The sequence below is a fragment of the Rousettus aegyptiacus genome, unplaced genomic scaffold (genome assembly GCF_014176215.1).
Source record: "Rousettus aegyptiacus isolate mRouAeg1 unplaced genomic scaffold, mRouAeg1.p scaffold_m13_p_2, whole genome shotgun sequence".
Classification (NCBI taxonomy): Eukaryota; Metazoa; Chordata; class Mammalia; order Chiroptera; family Pteropodidae; genus Rousettus; species Rousettus aegyptiacus.
The window spans coordinates 108,361,741-108,385,789 of record NW_023416295.1 but is presented as its reverse complement, the minus strand read 5'-3'; the positions used below and the strand labels follow the sequence as shown (position 1 = coordinate 108,385,789).

The 24,049-nt window shown below is 33.2% G+C and overlaps 1 protein-coding gene across 16 annotated transcripts in view; it reads right to left on the bottom strand.

The window, feature by feature from the left end:
- Positions 1 to 24,049, bottom strand: part of PPFIA2 (PTPRF interacting protein alpha 2) — a 424,261-nt gene that overhangs the window by 18,716 nt on the left and 381,496 nt on the right. For 10 of the 16 annotated variants that reach the window (XM_036237945.1, XM_036237946.1, XM_036237951.1 and 7 more), the window contains 6 exons: positions 17,335 to 17,416; positions 13,439 to 13,639; positions 8,632 to 8,694; positions 7,258 to 7,287; positions 5,307 to 5,500; positions 1,348 to 1,445 (listed from right to left, as the gene is read on the bottom strand). In XM_036237945.1, the coding sequence (XP_036093838.1) occupies positions 1,348 to 1,445; positions 5,307 to 5,500; positions 7,258 to 7,287; positions 8,632 to 8,694; positions 13,439 to 13,639; positions 17,335 to 17,416 (668 nt within the window). The remainder of the gene's footprint in view (positions 1 to 1,347; positions 1,446 to 5,306; positions 5,501 to 7,257; positions 7,288 to 8,631; positions 8,695 to 13,438; positions 13,640 to 17,334; positions 17,417 to 24,049) is intronic. The other 6 variants (XM_036237947.1, XM_036237948.1, XM_036237959.1 and 3 more) reach the window with 2 other exon arrangements.

The following is a 24,049-nucleotide window of genomic DNA, read 5'->3' as shown; positions in this document are numbered from 1 at the left end:
ATCTACTCTTTGATGAACCATATATGGAAAAATATTCTTAACAAATTACCAAATGCGTTCAAGCACATTATGCTAAGACTAATGCACTGTCCAAAAACTGAAAAAGATTAAAGTAACGTATGACATTGCTTATCACAAATAAAATTATAGAAGTCAAAGATAGATGATCTTCAATACAGAACAAAACAGTGTTAAGCTTAAATATGGGAGAAAGAGTAACATGTACTATATACTATTTTCATGTAATATATAATATTTTCATATCTAAAGTAAGACCCAAAGAGAGCGAAGCTGAAAACAAAGAGATTCATGCCTAACTTTAAATAATTAATGTATAAAAAAACACCTATTGAATATGATGAAATGCTTCCCACATATTGATACCTGGGAAACGGTAAGCAGACATGTTACTAAATAGTTTATTTTGCTTGTACTCAAAATTTTCCTCAAAAATATTTGGTTACATTTCCTTTAATGAGCCTTTTTTTTCCCTTTAAAAATGTAAATGGACATTTATAAACAGACAGATGATTTTTTACCAAAAAAGGCCTAAAGATTCTTATATCTTATACTCAAAGATTAAATGTTCCTTCAACAACGAAAAGAAAAAATAAAGTGGTCACTAATAAGGATAGCCCATGTTATTCTTTTTAAACAATTCTTTTCTCTGTATAGTAAGGTACTTCTCAACATTTAGAGGGTTAATTATTAAATATAATACTTTCATAATCTAGTAAAGTATCTTTTCTTATCATTTGAATCAATCATTTTTGTAAACATAACAGTTTCAGCAGTTAGTAATTCTTCTAAAATTATTCCGACTTAAAATTATTAATGGACTAGTCTCATTTATAGGAGTAAAATTCCTATGTAATTTTCATACAAAATCTCTATGTAATTTCTATAACTATATTACACAAATAAAATTTCTGGGCACTGAAATAAAATTCAAATGACATAAGCCAAAGATAAACTACCAGAAATAAATTATATACCATGTTTCCCTGAATTATAATGAGAATGTTCTACTAAAAGTTTGACAAAAATATCTACATGAAGGCATCTTTAGAACAAGCAGAATGTATAATTAATAGGTACAGAGGAATAAATCTCAATTAAAAAAATCATGACTATTCCCCAAATGAGATATTTACTTTATAAAATGATGACATTCTTTTCTGTGTTTTAATCAGAAAAGTAATGAAAAAGAAGTAATGATGTCACTATTCTAGTCAGATACTTATGTTACTTAATGTTCAGTGTAATACACACGGCACTTTAGATTCATAAAAGTGAAAGCTAAAAACGTGAGAAAAAGGCATTCAATATGAAAGGAAGACATATTACCTTTTATTTCATGTTGGCTTGCTTCTCGTCTTCTTTCTAGTTCTTTTCTGTCATAATTCAGCCTTTTTAAGCACATAATTCCATACTGTAAACTTGTTCTGTTATTTTTTTTTAAAGAAAAAAGCAGATTGAATTTACTCAGCAGATGAAGAATATTCTTTAAATATAGTCAACACTACGTACTACTTCTTAAGGTAACAAGTTAATAAATTGCATTTGTAAATAAGTCCTTTAGTATTGGAGGAAAATAAAATTATAATTATTTTAACTGAGCACACAGTATTTGTAAAGAGTAAAAACAATTTCAAAATGAGACAACTATAGTCTTGAAAATAATGGATTATGTTATTCATTCATATGTCTTTGTCTTCCATTATGCTATTTTGACACTATTTGTAAACAAATGAATATTTTATTCATTTGAAAAAATGATATCATTATTATGGAGGCAGAAAAGAATATATAAAAAATGGATACTCTCTTTTAAAGCTGATGAGAATAATAATATGAAAACTTGACTAAGTAATAACATAGAGAAACACCAAAATAAATAGCCACCAACTCTAAGTCATACAGAATCATGTGAAAGGAACAAATCAGCAGACACTGAAACTCTAGAAAGGATATGTGGAAAAGAAGAAAATTGATCGTTAAAGGATCAGGTGCAAAGAAAGGGATATTAAAGAAAATGGAGCATCATGATTACGGGATTGCGTATAAAAACTTAAATGTGTGGTGATAGTGAGACACGCTGTCCAGAATTGAAATTCATGCTAGGAAGTCAGGAGGAATACAATTACATAGACAGAGTGGAGTTATATTAAGGAAACCTTACATTCAGCGTTAAGTGTGGAATACATCCAGGTGATAAAGAATTATTGGGTAATTTTCATAGGAGAATGAAAGACAATAAAAATTTCCCCCCTCTTTAATTCCCACCCTCCCCCACTTCACCCCTGACCTACGGATGTTGTTGTCTCCCCTTAAGAATTGGACTTCTGAAGGTGGGGCATCTCTTCCCACACACTAGCAGCATGCACCCAGGGCCTGGCACACTGGGAGTATGGTCCGTAGCTCCACCCAGGCACGAACCCAGGACCTTCTGCATGTAAAGCAGACATGCTAACCACTATACTACAGAGCCACCCAGACAATAAAAAATATTGTCTGGGTGGCTCTGTAGTATAATGGTTAGCACGAACCCAGGACCTTCTGCATGTAAAGCAGACATGCTAACCACTATACTACAGAGCCACCCAGACAATAAAAAAATATTAATTTAAGAAAGAATAATCTGGTAGCAGAATAGGAGAGGGAGAAAATAGGTAATGCTAAGGGATGAGGAAATCAAGGTGTCAATGTTGCCAAAATAATGGTCACAACAAAGACAATAGCCATGAGAATGAAAAGAAAATCCATAAAATAGATGTTCAAAGAGAAGAAGGAAGAAGTCTTGGTGATGTTAGATAAAAAGGATGTGGAAGAGTATAATAGGAAAAAAGAATCTCTAGGCTTCAAGAGTAAAGAGCATTGATTATTAGTGATTTCTTGGTCACTTAGAAATACCCACAACTTTAAAAAGACATACTGGCCATATGCACAAGTTACTTCGGAGTGTTGGCTTCAGTTCTAAGCCCTATACTTTAATAGTGTGTTGAGCTTAAATATTTCAGAATTAGAGGAAAATGAAAAGAAATCTGCATTAAGTGGGTGTTATGGGCTGAATTATGTTGTTCCAAATTCATACATTCAAATCCTCGCACATAGTACTTCAGAACATGATTGTATTTGAAAATAGGGTCTTAAAAGAGGTATTCATGTTAAAATAAAGCTATCGGGTAGGCCTTAATTCTGCCTGACTGGTATCCTCATAAGGAGAGGAAATTTGGACACAGGCAAAAACTAGGGAAGCGGACACACAGAAGAAAGACCACGTGAAGATAGCATGGGAAAGTGGCCATCTGCAAACCAAGAAGAAACCAATCCTGATGGCACCTTGATCTTGGATTTCATGATTCCAGAACTGGGAGAAAATAAATATCTGTTGTTTAAGCCTGTGGTATTTTGTTATGGCGGGCCCAGCAAACTAATTCAGTGGGATACCGTATAATGCTGATATAATAACACTGTAAACATTAAGCAACTTGAGATTAAATCATTGGCTCTTGGCAAATTTCTGCCAAGTTTTTACATGTAATATAAAATTTATGCTATAAGAAGGACATATATTATTTTAATAATGTCTGTCTGTTAGGTGGTAAATAGGCTGTAAAGACAAGGAGATGCAGCATGCAAGCAGGTACTACTTTCTTCAAGTCAGAGCTAAGCATAGCATAAAGATGAAGCTTGTATATTTCCCAGAACAAACGAGAACCCTGGCATTTGAATAAGTTTTATTTATTTATTTTTTTAAAAAAACAAATCTTGATCTTCAAAATAATCATTTCTACCACAACAATAAAGTGATTAAAAGCAGATCTAGTGAAGAATGAGAAAAAGCACAAGTGTGTCATTATAATGTATTCAAAAGTCTAATGCAACCACACAAAATGTGAGGCCTAAATGTTTAGTGACAGAGACTCACTACCTAAAATGTGTATGCTATAGGACAAGCGAGAGTAATACAAAGTTGTTTTTTCTACCAAATATAAATCACTCACCTGAGTATCTATACCTATTTGAACTCGAAAAGTACACATTCAACAGAGCAAATACTATTTTTCCCTCACATAATTATATATTACAACATAAGAAAACCTATTTGAAGTCTTCCCATAACCAAGCTAAATCTTTAATTTCTTAAGCTCTTACACTAGACTTATACCATTTTATTAATAACAATTAATATCCATAAATTAACACAATTTCTAATCATCTTCTCACCATATCGTAAGACTATTATTATCCCTGCCAATAAATCTAATCTAAATATTCCTTGTCAAGCCATTAACCAAAACTGAGAGATTTATGTCAACTATAAATCACATATCTTTTTCACTTGAACTGTTTTTAAACCATAGATTGCCCATCCAGCATCTTAATGGTTTTAGAAACTGTTATATTTATCCACTAAACTTAATCCAAGTGTCAATAACTGTATTAAAATTAAAAAGAGCTCCATAAATTTGATTAAAGATCCCCAATTATTATCTTTTTACCCCAATTTTATGTCATCATCATATCTGACTTTCATACCATCTTTATTTCAGTCCCTAATTAAATGTTGGACAAGATATGACCAAATAGTTTCCAAGCCAAAACCATCTAGATCTTATTAATTTATTATCATAATCAATTATATATGAAATAATCATAATCCGACCAACAATTTTTCACATAATCTACAGAAATATCAGGCTACAATATAATATTTATGACATAGTATTACAACAAGTCTTTTATTACCCCTTAGATTGTAAAGAATTTGAACAATGAAGTTGCGTTTTATTCATCTCTGTCCTCACAAACGTCTCACAACCCATGTTTTCCCTTAAAATTAATATACAAATAAGCAAATGTACTAAAAAATATAAAACACAAAGTGTTTTCCAGAGAATTCCTTCTCAAAATTTTTTCTACTATATCCTTAAATTGCATAATTCATACCCATATAATATTTAGAGTTAAAACTGACTTAATTTTATTATTAATGAATAATTTTCTAATATAAACACATACACAGATACAAATCCCAACACGGGGTTTCCTAAAATTACAGAAACAAACATTTATGTTTCATAAAAGTTTTATAAATGTACAGTTTTATAAGCTTTGGGCATATAATATGCACACAGCTCTACATTAGATCATCCCTGCAATTTGTTGCATGCAAATATTTTGCCAAGTAGATATAGACAGAGGTTTTGAATAGCACATATGTTATTTCTTAAGCATCTCTTTTTATTCTAGTAATATACATTATTTACTGTTTTACTTATTACTCTTTGTATAAAACCTACCGATGGAAACTATCCACCATTTTTAAATGGACACGGAGATCCTTTTTTGTTAGGTGATCTAACATTCTTGCATCTACCAAGCATTCCATAAAATAACTTCTGTATTGAGGTAACCCCAGGCTGGGAAGCCATTCATTTCCAATCCACTCGTGGTTCATATCTCCATATGCCAGGGTCTGCAGAAAAACCGGACACTAGAATTGTTTTATAGCAGTCAAGTTTCTGAGCCAGTAAAATGAGATGGTAATTGGAGGATATTGTCTATTATTATAACAGATATTTAATTCCTATGATATATGGAAACAAAGCAGAAATAACATTTGATTTACTTCGGTATAAAATGGAACTCTGTGAAGATGTTATCAAGGTACTTGCCTATAGAAAATGATTGTATTCACTTTGTATTCTCAAATGGAATTACAATGTATGCAAATATACATTTTTAATAAAAATATACTAGTTAATGTAATCAAATGTAAAAATTAATGATATATATGAATGCTGAGCTTAACGATTCTTTATATGAATAGGTTAATTTATTTTATTTTTATCTGTCAACTAATACTCCACCATTTCCTTCTCTTCAATGCTATTTCCATTGGTACAGCATAATGGCATATCTCGATGTGAAAATAAGAACCTCACTAAAGGAATAAAGAAAGGAGAGCAACAAGGCTAGAGAGACAGAATTCTAAAGCTCTACATGGATGTTATTGTTACCTAGTGAAGCATGCAGTCATATTCCATAAAGATCATAGGAAAGAATCAGTCTGTTTTAGAAATCAATCAATATAGACTGTATTTAAGGAAGCAGGGCATAATCAAAAACCAAGGATGATAATCTAATTCTTTAAAATAATGATATGAACTGACTTTACCAAATACTGTTCATTAACAGTGAAAACGAACACAGAATCTACCATCACTTCTAAAGCAATTTTTAAAAAAGATTATTGTTCCATTAATTTGAGAGTGTTTAGTCCTTATTAAATTACACATTCACAATTATAATTACATATTTGTAATGAAAATCTAGGTTCTCTGCTTCTTTTGTGTGTGTTTTTAAAAACGATGAAATTTTACCAAAGTCAAAACCTAATTCAACCCTAATTTACTGAATGTTTAAATATTGGTCCCAGTAATAACTACCAAAATACTTCCTTATAGTTAAAGGTTTGAATCACATTAACTATAATACCCTATGGTCATGAGCCACTTAATGATGGGAATATTTTGAGAAATGTGTTCTTAGGCAATTTCATTGTTATGCAAACATCATAGAGTGTACTTAAACAAACCTAGATGGTATAGTCTGTTACATATCTAGGCTATATGGTATACCATGCCATATATGTGGTATGTCATTAACCGAAGTGTCATTATGTGATGCATGACTGTAATTCTTTCAGTTATACAACATATGGAAATGCTCAAAATGTGTAACTTCCTTGCAAATATACATATTTGTTCAAAGCACAAGAGTGTATCATGTATTGCTATCTCAATAAATGGGAGTAACTTCTGACTTGTAGTTGCAATGCTGACAATGTTCCTCCAATCACAATCCTCACACATTTTCTGTTATACTTTAAAGCATAGTAATTCCAAATAATGTTTTTGTAAATCCTTCCCACCTTATACCTAACTTGAATGATTCCTGTTTAAATACATTCAGGGATGATTTCAGAGAAATTTAAGTTATAGTTCATTCTTTTGAAGAAGAAAGAAACCTTCCTTTAAAAAGAAGCTAGACATGAAATGATAATCATCTTTTCTGAGAAATATGGTGTTTTAAAAAGACACATAATTAAACATAAGTTCAAATATATAAATTATCCTAATCTTAAGATAAGTGAAGATTTATAATATTGTGACATACAACATTTTTTTACTTTATATCCTCAAAGCAGACTAATGATATTCATTGTTTTAAAGCATATGAATTTCCTACCTGGGCCCAGCTTCCTTCCTCAGATTCTTTCTGTGTTAGCAGTGGGGAATGATTAATAAAGCAGATAAGTATAAATTAATCTCAAATAAATACAGTAAAATTTTTCTAGCAGAAGCAAAATTGTTATTGAAAATGTTAATTATGCCATAGGCAGCTAAACACAGGTTCTTATTCAGATCTATAGTAATTAATTTAGCAGTTCTAGGGCAGTTACGTAGCTTTTAATTAATTCTAATTAAACACACTCATATGACATATGGGACTTTCATGATACATTTGGCCTGGTAATTGCAAATCTTTTCTAATTCTTAAAAAGTGTGTAAATTCCCAAATGTAATTATATTATAATAAAAATTTCTGACCATATACATACAAATACAATTCACAAATGTGTATAGTATAGATATATTATAAAATATATCTTATATGTGCATACCCTACAATAGACCTAGGCTATATGGTATACCATGTTATATATGAATGTATATGAGGTTTGTTGTTATGTACACACACACACACACACACACATAGACATGTGAGAAATCTTATAGAAAGCAAATTGATGAAGTAGAAAAAGTAGCTGCATCTCTCTAACAAAGTTTCATGGTGATCAAATAGATTTCAATAACAGCCAACAACAAGCAAAACTAAAAGACAAAACCAAACACAATAAGCTAAACCAGAAATACAAATAATATTGACATTTTTATCCATCAGAAACTAGATAATCAATTTAAAGTAGTGATGAAACTGAAAAGGTATTAAATTTTTTAAAAGTTGCTGAGGATAATAAAATGCATGTCTCTCCGACTTTGTTACTTTAAATTTAAAATGATCATAGATATTTTTAAAGTGGACAATTACAATCAGAGTCACAAGAATTTCTTTAAGCCTGTGCTTTGAATACCAAATGAACAGAATATATATTTTTTGTGAGTGTGGAGAGGACAAGCTCTGTATCTGAGATGGTAAAGTACAAGAAACTAAATAATCATATTAAAAACAAGTATTCAATCTGAACTTTTCTATTACAAGTTTAATTGGGTTTGGTAATAAATATTACCTATGAATGTGCCTAATATTAAGTGATATTTGTTACTAATATTGAAAAATGAAGAAAAAGTTATTAAATTATTTTTATTTGCATATTACAGATATGATGTTAACTACATTATAAGAATCTAGCACTGTTTCCTTTAAAAATGTCCAAGTTATCATAACAAAATAAAACCACAACAAAAAGTGTTTGTTATCGCTGCATATCACTATGTAAATGTACCCCATTATTTTCATCTATTGTAAATAAAATAGATTTTTCATCCACATAGCAGCAAAATAACTTTCTTCACATTCAACAGGGCTGTAAAGACTAACCGTTTTTGTCGGAGCTGCAAGATTTTCCATTTCTTCATGGGTCACCCAAACGTTGCCTGAAGGCTAGTGAGGCAGCCCAGAGGGAAGCAGCAGATCCAGGGAGGGGAGCAGTGGTAAAGAAGAAAGGCAGCACCACTGTGAATTAACAGCACCACACCAACACGACAGTGCTCCTGCCTCTACAGCATGCACAAGAGAGACAGCATTGCTGGTTTGTTCATAGCTCCCTTTTTCTTCTACTTAAAAAGATTAAATAGAAAGAGGTATGCTGTGAAGCTCAAGTGAGATAGAATTTAAATGATACTTCTGTGCTTCTTAATTAGGAAAAAGGCTTAATCAAACTTTGTATTTCAAAGGTGTGTGGCTATTGGATCCATTATTTGTAATCATGGAGAACTGAATACAGTTGGTCTGTATATTTTTTCTTCAGAAAACAAAAGTGCATGTGCTTTGTTGTGTTATTACCAATATTTGATCCACATATTTTGGATTCTTCGATGTCCTTGGAAAGAGGAAATTGTTCATCAATACAAAGCTGAAAACACTGTTATTACCTGTCTGGAAACCAATGTCAGCTTTTCCCAAATGTGTTCTTCCTTTTACAATTCAGTAAATATGGTTTTTTTTTTCTATTCTTATAGAGGAAAAAGAAGTGAAATCCTATTTTTGATTTGATAAAAGGTATTTTTCAGACTCACTGAATAGTGTCAGAAATTACAAAACCTAAGTTTTCTAAGTTTTCAGCAGTCTCCTATGACATTACAGAGAAGAACATGATGAAAAAGAAAATGTTCTCTTTAGCAGGCACTATTCTATTCTGACACCTTGTTTTCTTTCTAAATGAAACAATCCATGACATTTAGTCTATACATTTAATAATGTACAATTTCTAAACCAAAGTCCATGTGGTAACATAAAGATCAATCACATCATTGATGGTAATGTGCATTGGGAACCACTTCTCATCAACTTCCACCACTTCATTGAGAAGTCTTTATAGACTTTACAAGGTTGTCCAAGTACATAAATCTTATAGTTACAACGGAATTTACATCCTATCTGTTGCTTATTGCTTGCTCTGGAAGGGGTATAGTTTTAAAGAACTGGAGATTGATACCCTAACATGTTACCACCATCATTCTTTTTGGCCTTTTCTACCATTCACATAAGTACCAGGTTTGATTTTCTTTTTATTATAAATAATACAATTTAATATAATTTAAAAAGTTACTGCATACAAAGTAAAATGATGAATATAATTCACTATAAGAGGAATTTCATACATAAAAAAATTATGTACTTAACTGAGTAACAAAAGGGAGTTGAGTTATAAATATTCATAATTATAAGTAAATTACATGGGCATAAAAAAATCCCCTCAAATAGGCATCATATATATGTACAGAATTCTCATTCTCCTACCATTTGGAAAAAAAAGTATATCTGAATTTTTTCCTATAAGATAAAACTGCACACACCTGTAAAATATATTTCGAATACAGAAGTCATCTGTTATTAAAAGCCCTTCCCCACTACTCCTAGTTTCTGGGAATGATGCTCATTATTAACAGAAAGCTGTATATAAATACAACTTCATATTTATATTATATTTGTATGTAAGTATAAATATAATCATTAAATCATTGGAAAAAATTGCTTTTATTGACTTCATGAGTAGCATGCTATTCTCATGCTAGCTATGCGAATCTGTCACATTCTCTTTATACTCAGTAGTCACTTTGCCCTAGTGCCTGTATTGTTTTCAAAGTGAGCTTCAGTGATTACCTGAGAGGAAATTTATTTAAGCCAATATTAATTTATAATGATTTCTGTAGCCTCTACATTAATTGTGACTCAGAATAATAAAGATCTCCCTCCTTGTATAAGAAACTTGACCAATATTATCTCATCCTGGAATACATACATTTATTATCCCTTTTACAGATTCTCTTAAAGTCTATATTTGCCAGGCTACTACCATATTTTGGATGGGCAAGATGCTGGAAGTTATGGTTTTATCTATATCTTTGTATGTAAAATGAGTATATACCCAGGGCAATTTTCTAAACTATGGTTGGCAATCTTTCCAAAATTATTTTAGTTATTCACCTTTGATTCGCAGTTTTATTTGTAAGAAGCACTGCCTGCTCTAGTATCTTGTAAAGTAACTTATAAATAACTTCTACACAGCCCAATCAATTACTATTAGTAGAGATTTTAACAAGTTTATTTTATAAGCAAGCCCATATGTTTATGTTTTTCAGATTTCTTTCCTTTTACCACCAATTTAAGGGGTGGAGATTTCATCTAGGCAATTCATAAAGGGGTGATTTAGAGCATGAGAGTTTTAACAAAGAGTATCTTAGAAAATAGCTAGAGTGGGAGGCTTTGAACAACCAAAGGAGATAAAGACACAGGTGCCTTGGGTCTGAGAATAAAGACAGTGCAAAAAGTAGGTTGGAAAAGCATAAAGGAATAGCAACACATAATTTGGTTGTGGTTCTCTGAGAGCCACTGAAAATCGTCTACTCACTACCCTTGGAAGTCCATGCTGCAATCCCTAATTACTAAGCTGCAGAATACAAACCAGCAGTCATTTTTTTGTGTGTGTATGTGTGGCTAATACCAGCTGAGTCTAACAGGTGATTTATAAAATTTCAAGTATTCGGTAATTTAACAAATTATAATCAAGAAGCTTGAGTTCTAGCAGTGTCAGTTTTCAGTAACTACCCTAAGACATTTTCTAAAACTCTCTAAATTTTAGACTCTACTTCTGTTAAGTGGGCTAAAACTACATACTTCACACTCGAAAAATACTGACAAGTTCATATTATGATATGATATACTCTGTTACAGGGCTGGGAATAGGATGAGGCAGGCTAGGTGCCAAGGGGACTAAATTTAAGGAAGCACTCACTTTCAGGGTTTTGCAAGTGTGGGTAGGCCCCTGACGTGAATACTTCCTGAAATTTTGTGTTTGCGGTGTCTCCTGGCTTAGCCTCACCTTGTGGTCCAGAAGGGGTAAGATATTTAAATAGTATTATCAAATAAGAACTGGAAGAAAAATTCCTAAAGGATATGGAAGATTAAATGACTTAGCCAATTAAATCATTCAGAGGAGAGTTATGACATAAAATAAATATTAAAATGAGCTTAATAAATAATTTATAAAAATTAATTAGGAGAAAATAATTAATTCTCTTGCTGTCAGAAATATAAAATAAGTAAAGCAATCAGACCTCAGAACAATCTAAAACCTTTCCTAGCTGGAAGTAACTTCTATTACTACTTAGGTTATTTTGAGGTATTTTTACTTTGTAATTGAAATACGAAGTAAATTGACTTGAAATTTACTTTCCACATTCAATATGCCCGAGATGCATATTTCTCTTTTCTAAATTTATGCTTCTCATTATAAGAGGAAACATATTTCCCATTATAATGGGACTAGTATTTATATATTTATATCTCACCTAATTTACACCAAAGATTGGGGCTTATGAGGTTAGTGATAAAGAAAAGGGAAACCAAGGCAGACTGGAAGAATTCTGTAAAGAGAAGGGAAGCTGGGAGAGTGCAGGAAGCAAGAGATGTACGTGTTAGGAGCACAGGCTCTTGGACAAAAGCACATAAGAGTATGACCTTGGATAAGCCATTTAACCTCTTTACAAGTGTAAAACAGATTTAATAAAAGTACCTATCTCATAGTGTTGTTGTGAGGCTTACATGAATTATTACATGCAAAGCACTTAGAACAGGAACTGACACTTACTTAATAAGTACACCATTAGTGTGGGCTATTACTCCAACATCACTGGAAATTTTGTTAAGTGCCTTCCGCCCAAGCAAATCTTTAGTTTAATATATTATCTCTCTGCCCTGTAGATTGTGCTGACTGATACCTACCTCATGCCTGACATTTCTGCTCTAATTTGCTAAATTATATGTTTACCAAAGGTCATTTATATTTGTTCCCAAGACTATCTATTTCTATTACCTTTCTTTGAATTAGGCAATTTAAATTAATATTAAATAAAGGAAAAATAAAAGAAATTTGGCTCAAAAGTGAACACTAAGTTGAATTGTTTGGAAAGACCAGATAAAAGCAAATCTTAAAACATGACTTCTTTTAAAATAAATGGTTTTGTATGCTTTCATCCTCATTTTATGCACTGGATTCATTACTAAAAGTTAAAATGCAAATTTTTTTATGCAAAGCAAATCATATTTGAAATCTATTAGAAAAGAGTAAATACTTCCATGTAGATGAAGTAAAAAGAAGAAAAAGCACTCAGTAGATAATTTTCAAAGCAAATATACATGACTTAAATTATCCCTTATGTAAATTGCATCAATATTTGGCAAAAGGCATACATCTTCTATGAATAAAGAGTTTTAGATATTAATTAAAAGATGAATATTCTATAATCCTATAGAAAAAAGAAAATAAATAATTAATATAAATAATAAATCAATAAACATATGTAAAAATTTTATATTGAATTACATTTAAAAAAAGATATACCCTGAACAAGAGTAAATGGGGTTTTGTTGCTTGGGAAAAAAATCTAAACTTTAGTCTAGAGACTAGTCAAAAGTCTACCTTAGTTGCAGCCTTCAAGTCTGAAAGGGATCATAATTCCTCAGTTGAAAACTTAAGAAAGTAGCATTAAATGAAGAGCAAGCTAAATCTTTTCAGCGTAATTCATGCTGACACAGAAATGTGTGCTGCCACCATTTTGCTCTGTGGACTTAGAGATGCTATTTGCCCAGCATTGGGGGAGCGAAGGAGCACATATTGACTCACAGTTCGAGATGTTGGAGGAGCTGAAGGACTTGTCAGGGAAACCATCTCCTGGATTGCTAATCGCAGTTTTAAGCGATGCAGAGGGTTGCTGATTCCAATTTCTCTCTGAATCTCGGTGTCTGATAATGCAGACATGATAGCACCACTCTTCACATTGGCTCGGCAGGCTGCTACATACCAAGCAGGCATTCCCAACCAGAGCTGTTGAATAGAGAAAAAAAGTGTGTGCACAGATTGTAATAATAATAAAATTTTAGTGTCTCTTATGTGCTAGGCATTATTTGAAGTACCTTTTATTTCCACCATCCCATGAGATAGATGCTATTATTATTTTCCCCATAGGAGATAGATGCACAGTGGTATTAAGTGATTTATTAAAAATACCAGCTAGGCAGTGATGGAAATAAACTTGAAATCAAGTCTCCAGGGTCCACAATTTAACAACTAATTTTCATTATTAAAGATAAGAAATAATAGCTGCACAATACCAAAGCCCCCTTGGGTTTAGGACAAGAAAAATAGCTACAGGCTGTTTGGTGAAGGTGCAATCAATGTTTCACACATGACTTCAATTTATAATTCTCCTTCTGAATTCTGAGTGCAGAGAAATTCTGAGTGTACAGAAAGAGACAGCTCTACCACCTCCAGACATATGATTTTGATCAAAGCCTGTAGTGTAGCTAAGCTGCATCTCTCATGTACTAACCTACACCAAGTGATAGCTTTGTGAACTTAATTAGATGTTCTATATAAACATATTTTTGGAGAATGAAATATGCTAATGAAAGATACTAAAGTTAGCTAAAGAGAGTAACAAAATGAATAATGCATTAAAAATTAGGGATTTCAATTTTTTCAACTTTGCTGTGATGTTCTTGAAAGAACTAAATCAGTAGTGCTATGAGAACAGCACAGTGTCTGACACAGTGCTGGTGAATGCCAACTCACATGCATGTGGTAGCATCTGAATTATATCAACTTAAAAAAGAAATCTTCTTTTTACTTTCCCCTCATCAGGCACTATGAGTGAGAAGCCATACTTCTTACTTAGCTACGAGTAAGAAGTGGGGCACGTGCAAGTGAGCAGTTTAAACCTTGCTTTTTCAATGACCAAAATATTGATTTTGGGGGGGTTATTTTATTTGTTGATATGAACAGACTGAGCAAAAAGAGAGAGAACATTAGAGTAAGAAAAGTGAGAGAGTAAGAGAAAGAGAAAAAACCTTAGAAATCAGCAAAATATAAAGCCAAGAGCATTGGACCAAGAACTGGAAGGTCTGGACTCTATTTCCTTCACTTTCATCACTGAGTCATGTAACCCCCTAAACCTCAGCCTTATTTTCCTCACTTGTACAATGAAGAGATTCAGCATTAATAATCTAAGGCATTGTGTTAGGCAGCTCCTAAAATGGATCTTAATGATCTCCTCCTTCTGACATTCCTGCCCTTGTGTAATCCTCTCCCTTTAAGTTTAGACCGGAATGAGTGACATATTTCTAAGGAACAGACTATGACAAAAGTGACGGGATATCACTTTCCAGATTAGGTTATAAAAGGACAGTGGCTTCATTCCTGCTAGTCCTCCCCCACTTCCTCTTGGAGCTCTCGCCCTGGGGGAAGCCAGCTGCCATGTTGTGAGTAGCCCAGTGGAGATGCCCACCTGGCAAGGAACATGTTTCTGGCTAAAAGCTAGCAAGGAATTGAATCATGACTGTGAAAACATGAGGCAGCTTGGAAGTGTATTCTTCCCAAGTCAAGCCTTGAGATGACTGATGCCCTGGAGTACACCGTAACTGCAGCCTTGTGGGAGCCTTTGAACAGAGGTAATAGCTAAGCCATTCCAGGTTCCTGACTCTTAAAAGCTATGAGGAAAATAAATGCTAAGTTTGGACATAATTTGTTACATGGTAATAGATAACTAATATAGATACTCTTTTATTTAAAAAAAAAAATGTCTGTCACATTAGAAGGCTACCTGTCTCTAAAGGGGAAAAAAAAACAAGTAAACAAAAAGCCAAATTTTGGAGTCAGTGCAGCCTGGGCTGTGACTAGGATAAAAGAAAGGAGAGAAGATATCTAAGTACTGTGCATGACTGAACTATTTATATATTTTTCCAGTAGGTTAGGCACAAGGAATTAACCCTACCTTCACAGGTATGACTAGATACAACCAAAGATGGGACTTGACTTCTTAGTTTATAAATTCAAGTTTTTCAAAATAACTAAACATTTAAATATACCTGCACTGGATCCTAATTATATTCTACCTCCTCTTTTCTAAGCAAGTTATTTGGATTTCCATTAAAAAAAAAAAAAACCTTGTTGAAATTTTGGTTTTATACAAATGCTTGCCAATACATTGTTACCAATGTCATCCTTGATTAGACTTTTAAAAAGTTTTGAAGTAGATAAATGGTGTGTGAAGCATCAGACTTAATATTATTCTTAGCAGGCTGTGTACACAGGAAGTGCTAACAGAGGTGAGAGTTAAGAGCTCTCATTCATTGGATTACCTGGCTCATTCACCCTGCTTATTCCATTTTATAATTTGAGTCACTTTAGGAAGCACATTATGAGCAATTTCTGTGTGCTCAGGATAGGTCTAATTAGCACAGACTTCACTTGCCTGTCATTTTCTAGCCCCTTAATGTCAGTAAATCTTCTTTTTTTTTTAATCATCAAAAGGATTGTTTATCACTTGCCAAAATAGCAGCTAACTGTCAAACTGCACTTCATTTTATTAGAGTAGAACTGAACAAAGAACAGCTATCAATTTTGAGATATCTTCCTTGAGTATTTTGTTGTATAATTGATTTTTAAAATATAGTAATTTTAAAGACATGTTTGGAAGAAGCAGCTCTGATCACTAAACTGCTAAAAATTTCCAACTGCTATGAGAGAATAAAACAAGACACATGCCTCTCTCACTTAGTTCAAGAAAAAGAGCAAAGCATATTTTCCTATCTATCTATATAAGACCATTTTTAAAAACTAAAATGGGTTTTAATTTTTCTTCCAGATTAATCTGTCAGCTCTGGTTATGATATGAGAACAAAGGTGGGTGATATAATAATCCCAAGTCATTTAAAACAATGAGTTCTAATTGTCTATGCCAGGAACGAAAAGCCTATATTTTTCTTTGCCCTGACATCGGCATATCCTAAGCAGCTTCCAGAAGCTCACTTAGAGAACTGAATGGAAGAGGCTGACAAGTAGCATAAAAGGTCTCTTTGTTGTCAAACATGTTATTTCCTTCACTATCCTAGTCAGCTCCTGTTGCCCTCTTAGGTATTAGTTAATTTTTACAGACCTCTGTGTTGGGCAGAAAATATTGAATGTAGTCCTTGTTTCATTATATCATTCAGGTTAGACATAGAAGAGAAGAGATAAGTCTTCTGCTTTACTCCAAGGGCCGAAACCTAGCTGGCTCATAGGCTTGAGAAAATAAGGTTCAGGAATTAAACTACAAGCAAAGAAATGGTTCTCTATGTAGCTAGTTGGCAGTAATATTAAATCATTACTGTATGGAGAGTGTTCTCTGTAGCCTGCTGATGAGAAAGGACTCTGGACTGATGGACTCGGACAGACATTTTCTTGCAACAACAGAAGTGTGGCTCAAAAATTGTTTCTTCTCTCACTTTAAACAAGAAGTGGGTAAAATTTAATTACATTTCCTTTTATCCCATTGGGTGTGTCCTTCTGTCACAATCACAAGAAAGCAGAAGGGTAAAATCACAATGTCCATGTGTCCCTAGCTAAAGCAAAATATTCTCTTTCTGTACTTTTCCAGACTTTTGGAAAGCTGTGACTTTAGGTGCCTCCCTTTATTTGTCTCTCTAAAGAAATTACCTAATTATTAATGATTGATTTAAGAGCCTCTGGTTTAATTCTCTTACCTCTAGCCATGCAACTACTGTGGGCCCATCCCACTGGGCGAAAGGTAATCCCTTTCTTCGAGCTTCTTCTAGAAGTTCATGCCTGTAGTATACAGCAAAGATTATTAGTCAGGTAACATGAAAATGATGGTTGTGATTATTTTTAATTACATTACTTCTTTAAAAAGTCCAATAATCTTTTATAAGCTTTCTATGAGATAATACAGCCCCATTCAAATAATGTAGTTAATTTTAGAATGTTCTCTGGGTCCAGGTGGCTATCTTACAAGTTACTTCTTTGTCTAGACTACAAAATTACTTCTTGTTTAAAGAGAACTTTAAGGTAAACTGACTTCATCACAAGAAAGCAGTGTAAGATGTGAAATTCAATAGTACGTTTATTTTCATTTATAATCACTTGTGTTTTAAGTGAAAGTGAAACCCCTCACTGACTATTAATGGTCATTTCTGACAACAAAAAGTTTTAAAGAATATCGACAGATTCATCTTTAATCACTATTCCCACTACTGAGCATTTAGAATTGACATGGATTTATAAAACCAATTTGAAATAGCTCACTATTGAAAAAGCAAATTTGTTTTCTTGAAACTTAAGTTGATATATACCTGGCCAGGACTATATTGGAAAATGTATTCTCTGTTCTTAGTATGTGTCAATCTTATAAACAAATAATAAAAAATATATACATTAATTACTTTATTTTTAATGTCTTTTATAATTAGGAACTTATCATTAATATCATATATGAACTCCGAAATGAAACATTTGGTTATTTTCTGTTACCAATCAATTAATTGCTCATTGAGGTAGATTATATGTTAAACTATTTAATCAAAATGCCTTTCAATACGAGTTTTTTGTGTTTGCAATGGATGCTACCAATAAAAATGTAGTGTGAAAATTAAGCAAAAAGGTAAAACAAAAATTGAAGTTATATTGGCTGAAGAGACACATAAATCTACTGCTGTTTCATTTGATGGGATAGCAAGGAAAACATGGGTAAATTCTGCAAGTAAGCTCTTCAGCACTTGGGAAAGTGAACAGCAACACTGGCACCCTGAATCTCAGTAAAAACTAGAAGGAGCTTCTTCACCTGGCTTGCTCTACCATCACCCTATTCCCTCAGGCTTCCTCTTAACATTCCTTTACTGAAAACCAGATTTAAATACCATAGTCTCACTGTGACAGAAATATTGATAGAAATGGGTTGAAGGGTCAACCAACCATCAGGTACTTATTGAACATATATTGCGAGCTAAGACCTGTGGAAATAGAGACATGGACTCATTTTTTTCCAGGAGATCCCTAGTTTGATAGAAAAAGTAAACATACGAAACTGAAAACATAATACCATATACAAATAGATGCTAATAATTAGTGATGCACATTCTGAGTGTGAGGATTTTTGAAAAGGGGCTAAAAGGAATGAAAACAATTGTTTTCAATTGTTTTCTTCATGGAAACTGTGCTAGCTTTGAAGGGCAGGTACTAAAGAGATGGGAATGGTGTTCCAAGCAGGATAAGCAGTAAAGGTGGAGGGGCAGAGGCATGGAATATGTATAAGAAAATTTAAAGTAGATCTCTGCAGAGCTAAAGAGTAGTATTAAGAGTCATCATGTTATATACATTAGGGAAGGGAATATTTTCAGTTATGTGACAGGTGAGTGGCATTAAAGGGAAAGAGACAAGTACATCTTTGCAATTGTTCTTTTATACATCTAGTAAAAAAAGCAAGTAAATATGCACATAACATTTTTACAAAGAGATTATATGAGTTGTACAAAAGCTATTCTTAAAGGTTAGAACATTTTAATTGTGAAAGTTTTGACTAGATTTCTAATGAAAAAAAAAAATGTACCACACAAGCTAGAGCGATCCTGTTAAAATTTAAGTCAGATGATGTAACTTCTCTGCTCATAACTCATTGATTACTCTCTGTATCACTGAGAGTGAAAGCCAGCGCAGCTGTTAGAATCCACCCTTCCCTCTTCATCTCTCCAACTCAACTGCCTTCTCACCCAGCAACACTGTTTTCCTTGCTGTGAATTGGAAACAGCCCACACGTCAGCCTCACCTGCTATTTCCTCTGTCTGAGATGCTTGTCCGTCCTCTCCGTCTCCATGTGGCTTACTCTCTCACCTACTTTAAATATTTACTCAAATGTAACCCTCTCTTTGAATCTCTTTTACCTTCCCCCACATAATCTCAACCAGAAACTCCTTATCCCCATCCTTCGTTTTATTGCTTTCATGACACTTATAACAGTGTGATTTATTCCTCGCTCTACCATCTCCCAATAGAAAGCAAGTTCGAGGAGGACCAAAGTTTCACATATTTTGTTCAAAGGTGAATTTGGAGCATTTAGAACATGGTCAGGCAAAGAAGAAGTACTCACTACACAGTTGTGAATATTGAACAGTCAGCCAGTGTTTACATTCAGCTACTTTTTGTTTCAGTAAATTGTACTCCATAATGTATTTTTAGTTCATTTTCTGAGCCACTTTGTCAGAATATTAACAATCCCAGGGGATTCCAAGAGTCTTATCTGCTTTAGAATCCCTAATGGGAATCTGGTTAAGAGCCAATTTAAAGTGCTCAAATAGTTCTATTCCATTTCTGAAGAAAAGTTTAATTATATAATTGTTTGGAAAATTATTCGACAATATGACCTTTGAAAAAGTTTCTTTTTTTTATTTTATTTTGTTTCTTGTGCTTAGATCACAGACTCTCATAAAGTAACTTAAGTGAGAGTATGCAAAAATAATGAGATAAGTGAGCTCAAGTCCAGTGGATTCTGTTCCTTGGTCCCCAGCTGGCAGGGCTAAAACCCAAGTATGGGCCTTTGAGCTGACACACTTAAAACTGTAGAGAAACAGGAAGATTAGGGGTGGATGGCTGGGTTTTATATCAGGATGCGGGCTTCACGATGCTAACTCCAGACCTGCTTTTCTTTAACCCAGGGAAAAGGCTTATCAAGAAGTGCAATGAAATTCCCAAAGCAATATTAAAATTAATTCTCAATTATACAAAAAAAAAAAAAAAAAAAAACCCATGCACCATACAGAATTTATAAGAGACATGTATCTGGACATACTGGGTTGAGAAAGAAGCAATTTTAGAAAAAATAAAGCAATATAGACAATGCTACAATAGTTGGAAATCACTGAGTTTAATAACATGATGATTTCCTAACAGATTATTAAGGGCAAAGTTGGCATTAAATGTAGAGGAGCATGCTAGTTCTCATCAGATATTTTGGAGTCACTGTCAGAGAGTGACTTGCACTGTTTAGGAAATACTAAGTAAAAACTGGATTTTGCTCAAACAGGCATTTTAGATATACTGATATTCTTTGTTTGTGCAGTCCATGTGTGGAAACATATGCATTCTCTCTGAACTTCAGATTCAACTTGTTGAAAGGTCAAATGGCAATTTTTTAAGAGCAATGCTATGATCAATTCCCCAGTATAAATCTGAGTCTGAATATTACTGTATTTCTATCCAGGCTTGAAGAAACATTTTCATTATCTTTTTATTTATTTATTTTTTCTCCAGACTATCTACTATTTAATCTACCATCATTTCCAAAAGGATAATTTATGCATCACTATAGTTATAGGCATACATTTTTGTTTCAACTTTTAAACTAGGTTTTAGAGGCTATCAATAATTCTTCCTTTTAGAGGAAGTGTCAGGCACAAGATTGTCATTATCTGTGTGAAAACTCAAAAAAGAAAATCAGTATTGTAAGGGAAGTTCTTCTTGAATCAGAAAAAACTTCTGAATCATTGAGTATTTTGAAGAAATAGCTTCTGGTCTGTAATGAAGGGATGTTGTTGGATCCCCCAAAGGCCTTAGACTCAATACAGATCTCTGCAAGTTATTATAGCTGGAATCTGACATATTGAGAAGACCCAATATGTAGTGAACACTCAGATGTGTGAATAAAATTTGCAAGCCCGTATATAAATGTACAGAGGGAAGCCTGTGCTTGCTATACCTGATCTGAGGACAAAAACAAAGTGTGGGCACCCCCGTAATAACTAGACCCAAGGGTTTCTAGATAAAGGATCAAGAGCATCTAAACAATGTAAGTAAATCAAGAACATTTGACAAGCTTGTAGTTTCTTGACCCAGACTAATTTAAGCAAGTATGATTTTGCTTAAATGGCTCAATCCAAATGGAAGTGTCTGGCTCTTCCTGTTTAGGTTTTACGTCTTTCTTCAACTATTGCAGATTTGATCTAATTGGTGGAGTATGCTTGTTTGTAAGGTATACTTCTGCCATGCTAAACAAGGTCCACATGCTTCCCAATCTTGTCCTCCCACTCACTTTATCTTGATTTTCATGATACAACGAAAATAATTCCTCTCTGAAGCCATCCTTTCCTAACACCTCAGGTAATATTTACTACTTCCTTTCATAAGCTCCAAAGTAATAATTGATCTACTCTAGAATACCTTTATCATTTTTTTTTTTGAGTCAGATATCTGGTAAGTTTTATTCTTTGTTTGCTGAAGACAACCTGGCACATATAAGGTCTATAGAAAATCAGATGTCTGACTGCCTAAGTCAGTTAGTTCTGGGGTATACAAAATCCTTTTCTCCTGTTCTTACAGTAGGGGGAACAACTTGTAAATTGACAAATTCGATAAAATGTTAAACTCTGACAGATGAAATTCATTAGCTACTCAAAAAAGGCACAGACCATGGGGGTGGTAGTCTCTCCCATATTCTTCCCAATGTAGATGGCTCATCACTGTCAGTGAAAATAGACTTTATTCTCAGACTATTTTGCCTCGGATACTATTTTTGGACTGCCAATTTGTGATATGATTATCTAAATACCACAGAGTACCATTTCCTCTGTCACTCAGGGCAGTCGTTTCACCTTCTATTGAATGCCTGTTAATTTTCCCTTCATACTTTAACTTTCAACTTCTTTTACTTTTTACTTTTAGTGACACTATACATTTTTCCCCCTCAGCCTCATAATTGTCCCTTTTCTCAGGCTTCTTATCCTTTCAATACATTGCAAGGGACTGAGGTATAAAAATAAAAAAAAAGGATTGTAAGCTGACAAAGTCCTTGCAATCTGTGAGGTCAACCAAGGGTTGCCTCGCCTAAAAAATAAATAAAAAAATAAAAATAAAATTAGAAACCTGGGCTCAATTACTGGTACCGTGCCTTCCCTTCTTAGGTATGCATCCATAGACAAGCCACTTTACCTTGTTTTGCCTTAGTTTCCTCATTTGTAAAATTAAGTTGATAACAATTGCAACCCCACAGGGTTGGAATGAAAGATAAATAAGAAATATATATATAATGTGATTACAACAGTGATTTGCCCAAAGGAAACAGCCAATAAATGGCTCACATAGCAAACTTTGAAAATCTTCAATGATTCCTCAAATGTCTAGATTACAAACTGAATTATAAAGACTAAAATTGATTTAGTCTTGATTTACCTTTCTTTAACTCATCTTCCCTTGCTTTTAATGAGAATTTAAAATTTATTTTGGCAAATCATTTGCGCACGACTAATTCCATTTTTGCAAGTACTATTTTCCAGAGCTACTAAGTTCCTTCCCTTCTTCTTTGACTATCAAAATCTTACTGTTTACCTACATCATGACCCCCTTCCCCTTTAATTTTGTAATCATTGTAATCCACAATTAAAATATGAAAATTTACAGTGTCAGCATCACATCACTCACTGAGGCTGTGAATTTGCACCAAATGCAGGGGCCACATCTAAAGCATCTGAGATGAGAGTTTGCTCATCCATTGCACCATGTTCTGTTTTTCTTTGCATGATCTAGACAAGAATACCTTTTTAAAGATTGTTAGATTTTAATCCACAAAAGTCTCAGTGTTGAAAACCACCTAGGATCCTTGATCATATGGCAATTTTTAAATATTCTACATTTTGGTTAATGTCCAACTACTTATTGCATCTTAAAAAAGAATAGGCATTTTGCTTAGTAATTATCCAGGTTAGATGCAGAAAGAAATGAAAATGCCCTCTCTAACATTACATAAGATATTTTGTAAATTGACTACTACTAAAGCTTTTGTTCAGATCCTTGTTTATGGATCATGGCAATGGATTCTCCGAGTCTATCTCTGCTTTGGTATCCCCTATCTCCCATCCTTTTCCCGACTTCCTAAACATAAATATTTTTATAAGTCTTGCCTGCTTAAAAACCTCCCTCCTTTCCCCAAAATAAATGTCAAATATGTTAGCATGACTAAAAAGACCCCTTAGTGATCTGGCCCCTGGCATTTTCCCCATTTTCTGCTCTATCAGTAATGAAATACTTGCCATTCTCCAAATATCTCATTCTCCTTTACCCTTCACGATTGTGTATATGTCTTCTTATTCTGCCTAAAAAATCATCCTTCTGACATAGCTCATGCATACTTGATCCTTCCTGTTAAGACTTCAAGACCTCTCCTATGCAGAATTAATTTTCTCTTCTATACCAATATTATAACTTGCATATGCTCCAGTTATTATACTTATTATACCACTCATCTAAAATTTAAAATTCTATTTAAATGTAATTAATTAAATTATATTACAATTTAATGCAGTGAATACTATAATAGAGATTAACTTAATGTGCTGTCTTGTTCATCTGAGGCACTTAATATTCTTCTGAGATATAATATCATGATTTGAAAGAGCAAAGTTTCTCTATGTAGACAAA